This window comes from Aspergillus terreus, genomic scaffold, assembly GCF_000149615.1.
Source record: "Aspergillus terreus NIH2624 scaffold_6 genomic scaffold, whole genome shotgun sequence".
Classification (NCBI taxonomy): Eukaryota; Fungi; Ascomycota; class Eurotiomycetes; order Eurotiales; family Aspergillaceae; genus Aspergillus; species Aspergillus terreus.
In genome coordinates this window covers 88908-92004 of record NT_165929.1, presented here as the reverse complement: position 1 = coordinate 92004, position 3097 = coordinate 88908, and the positions used below count along the sequence as shown (strand labels likewise).

The 3097-nt window shown below is 58.9% G+C and overlaps 2 protein-coding genes across 2 annotated transcripts; one reads left to right on the top strand and one right to left on the bottom strand.

The window, feature by feature from the left end:
* Window positions 1–243: 243 nt before the first annotated feature.
* ATEG_04275 (SRPBCC family protein) lies at window positions 244–815 on the top strand (the record flags this gene model as incomplete). The annotated part of the gene is made up of 2 exons (XM_001213453.1): window positions 244–334; window positions 400–815. 2 exons carry the CDS (start codon window positions 244–246, stop codon window positions 813–815), a joined length of 507 nt encoding a protein of 168 aa, XP_001213453.1.
* A 602-nt stretch (window positions 816–1417) lies between these two features.
* Window positions 1418–2947, bottom strand: ATEG_04274 (C2H2 zinc finger protein; the record flags this gene model as incomplete). Its single annotated transcript, XM_001213452.1, has 1 exon — window positions 1418–2947. One exon carries the CDS (start codon window positions 2945–2947, stop codon window positions 1418–1420), a length of 1530 nt encoding a protein of 509 aa, XP_001213452.1.
* Between the last annotated feature and the right edge of the window lie 150 nt (window positions 2948–3097).

The following is a 3097-nucleotide window of genomic DNA, read 5'->3' as shown; positions in this document are numbered from 1 at the left end:
CATTTCCTGTCCCTACATTCCCCACCACCCTTCCACCGCGAATCCAAAACCACGGTTCTCCCCCACCGTCCACCGCCCCTGTCACGCTCTCCACACGCACCATCCCCGACACCAACAACCAGAAGTCCAAGCAATGCTTTCTGGGCCTGCCGCACAAGCGTCCACGACGATGCGCCGTTCGCCGGCTCCGCCGCGTGGGACGAGTTCCGCGCCGGCCTGAGGGTCAACCATGCCCAGAACGAGATGGCCTACACGCCCAGCGTGTCTGCCGTGGACACCCTGCTGGGTTGGCCGGAGGTGGATGTCGCTGGATGGAGGGGGGTTGAGATGCAGGGTTAGTCTACCCTAATATTGTTTCAAGCATGACGGAGTGAAATGTACTGATAGGGATGGGGACAGTCAACCTGATCACGCACACCTTCCACCCAACCGTGCTCATCGCGCCGCGCTCGTTCCTCGTGCTTGCGATCACCGCAGACCGCGACGGAGAGGGTGAGGACAGCTTCGTCACGGTGCAGATCCCGCTCGCGGCGCGGTCTGAGTCTGTTCCGGGCGTGCTGCGCGAGAAGATCGCCGCGGCGACGTCGCGGCGGACGGTGTTTGCGTCGTATGCCAGTGTCGAGCGCGTGCGTCGGCGCGATGGCCGTGTCGAGTGGACGATGGCCACGACGTCAGAGGCGGGCGGGGCGATCCCCCAGTGGGTACAGCGGAGCTGGACGATGGGCGGAGTGCCCAAGGCTATTGTCGCGGACGTGGGGCTTTTTATCGGATGGACTGCGGAGAGGAGGGCTGGGAGAGCGGAATCAAGGTCGTGACTTGACTGCTGCTATATTCAAGTCATTGAGGTGTATGTGTATTGTATTGTGAATCTACTGTCGGTATACTTAGGTACTCCGTAGGTATCATATCAACAAGCTCATACCATCCGAGTCCATACACATGTCAAGAGGATATTTCCACAAAGATAAATTTTGTCCCAGGACTCCCTGCTCCCAGAAATCAACAGCAACAAAAGAAAGCCAAGGTCAGAAAGAATAACATCGTCGAAAAGTAGAAAAGTCCAAATGACCCTGTACGTGGCCAACACCATCCCCCGATCGCCCGGTGGAAGCAGAAATACAAGAAAATAACAAGGACGAAGGCAGAGGCGAAAAGTCCAAGCTGCATGAGACCGCAGATGACAAACCCAAGCCTGCTTCAGCAGGCCTTCATTGGATTCAATTGAAGCTATCTCATTACATATACTCGGAATCTCGCCAGGGATTAAACGTAGAAAGGATCATGACAGAGAGGAGACATATCAAAGGAAAGTAAATCAGACACAGGGGTATTAATCCGAGAGCTGGGTCATGGACCCTTCTCGCCTCTCGTTATGCGTTACAGAAGGGAACACGTATGAATGAAGTCAGGATCGCCTTCATCGCTGTGCGTTGGCGGGAGTAGGGTCGGCTGGAGGTGGCGCCGTATGCGCGGGATGTGTTGGGAGCGCGTTGGCATTCGACGTCGCAAGCTGCGACCGCAACGCCGCCACTTCCGTCTTGAGGCTGCTCACCTCATCGTGAACAGAACGGATATAAGCCCAGAGTTTCTCTTCGCGTTCCCGCGCTTGTTCCACATAGCTCGAGTCGTGGGGAATTGGCAGATGCGCGCCGTTGTTTGCGGATGTCTCGGGTCCCGCCGGGGACGGGAGGGGCCCGCCGTGATTGCTGGAGTGGCTATGAGAAGGTGCATGCTTGGGGCCCGGTTGCAGGGCGAAGCGCGAATCCGACGAGCCCATGCCGGGAGGCGGAGGAAGCTGGGGCGGAGGAAGACCTAAGCTAGGCGCAGTGTGATTCGTGACAGGGGCCTGAGATGGTCTGGCATAGGGTGGTTGCTGGAAGGGCTGTGCCATGCCCGGAGAATGGGAGCGATGGAGACTCTCTGGTCCATGTCCCAGTTGATGCGAGGTCAACCCGTTGGGAGAAAGGGGCTTTGGGCTATCGGTGACATTGGTGGGTTGGAAGACTGACGCTCCTGACGGTTGTCCGGGAGGGGGGAAGGTCAGGTTGCCCGGTTGCGAGATGGGCGAAGCCGAAGCACTCGAGCCACCATGGCTGGTCGGAGGAGGATAGAGCCCTCCCGGCGAAGGTCGACCAGCGGCAATCGGGGGGTATGTGCTCGGTTGCCGCGGCTGGTAGTTCGTCACCGTGTCTGAGCGGGAAATAGAGTCGGTTGACATGTCGTGTTTCTTGATACTCGGCATGTTGAGCCGCCGCTCATCCTCTTCATCCATGCGCTCCGGTTCCGCATACATGAGCCCATCCATGGCATCGTCCGCACCGGCATGGGCTCCCGCCTCGCCGTACTCATCCTCCGGAGCGTAACTCCCCATACTGGCCCTGCGTCCAGCACAACCGCCTTGGCCCTTGTTGTGGCGAGCCAGAGCATCGCCGCGAGCGAAGCGACGGCCGCACTTGGGGCAGATATGTGGACGCTCGCCCGTATGCAGTTTTGTATGTCGTTTGAGATCGTGGAGTCTGCGGAAGCGAGACTGGCACGTTTGACAGACATAAGGCTTCTCTTGGCTATGAGTGAGGAGATGGCTTTTGAGGTTGTGATGTCGCGTGAACTCGGTGGAGCAGTACGGACAGCGATGTTTCTTCGCGGATGGGGACCGTTGCCCGGCCTTATTAAACCCGGAAGAAGGCAGACTCAGGCCGCGACGCGGGTCGCTGATACCTGGATTGGGCATGGGGTAGGAGAAGGCTTTGTTGCTGGCGTCCTGGGACAGCTCTGCCTCGTCGCGATGACGCGGACGATCACCATCCTGGGACGCGGAGTCTTCGATGGGACCGGGACTGGCGACGGTGGATGTGTTCATCAACGTGGTGGTATTATCCGTCGACCCAAAGGTGTCGGGGGCGGTCGTCGGAGGGGGATGGGAGTCGACCTGCATTTGATCGGACATCTGTATCGGTTCGTTTGTGCCGTGGGAGGTTGGCTGTTGCTCCTTCTCACTGGCACCGAGAGCCTCTCGCGCCACTTGCGTGTTACTCTGTTCGGGCTCTTTCTCCTGTCCGCCGGCCGATCTGTCGGGCCCGCAGTTGAGGCTGGCGTC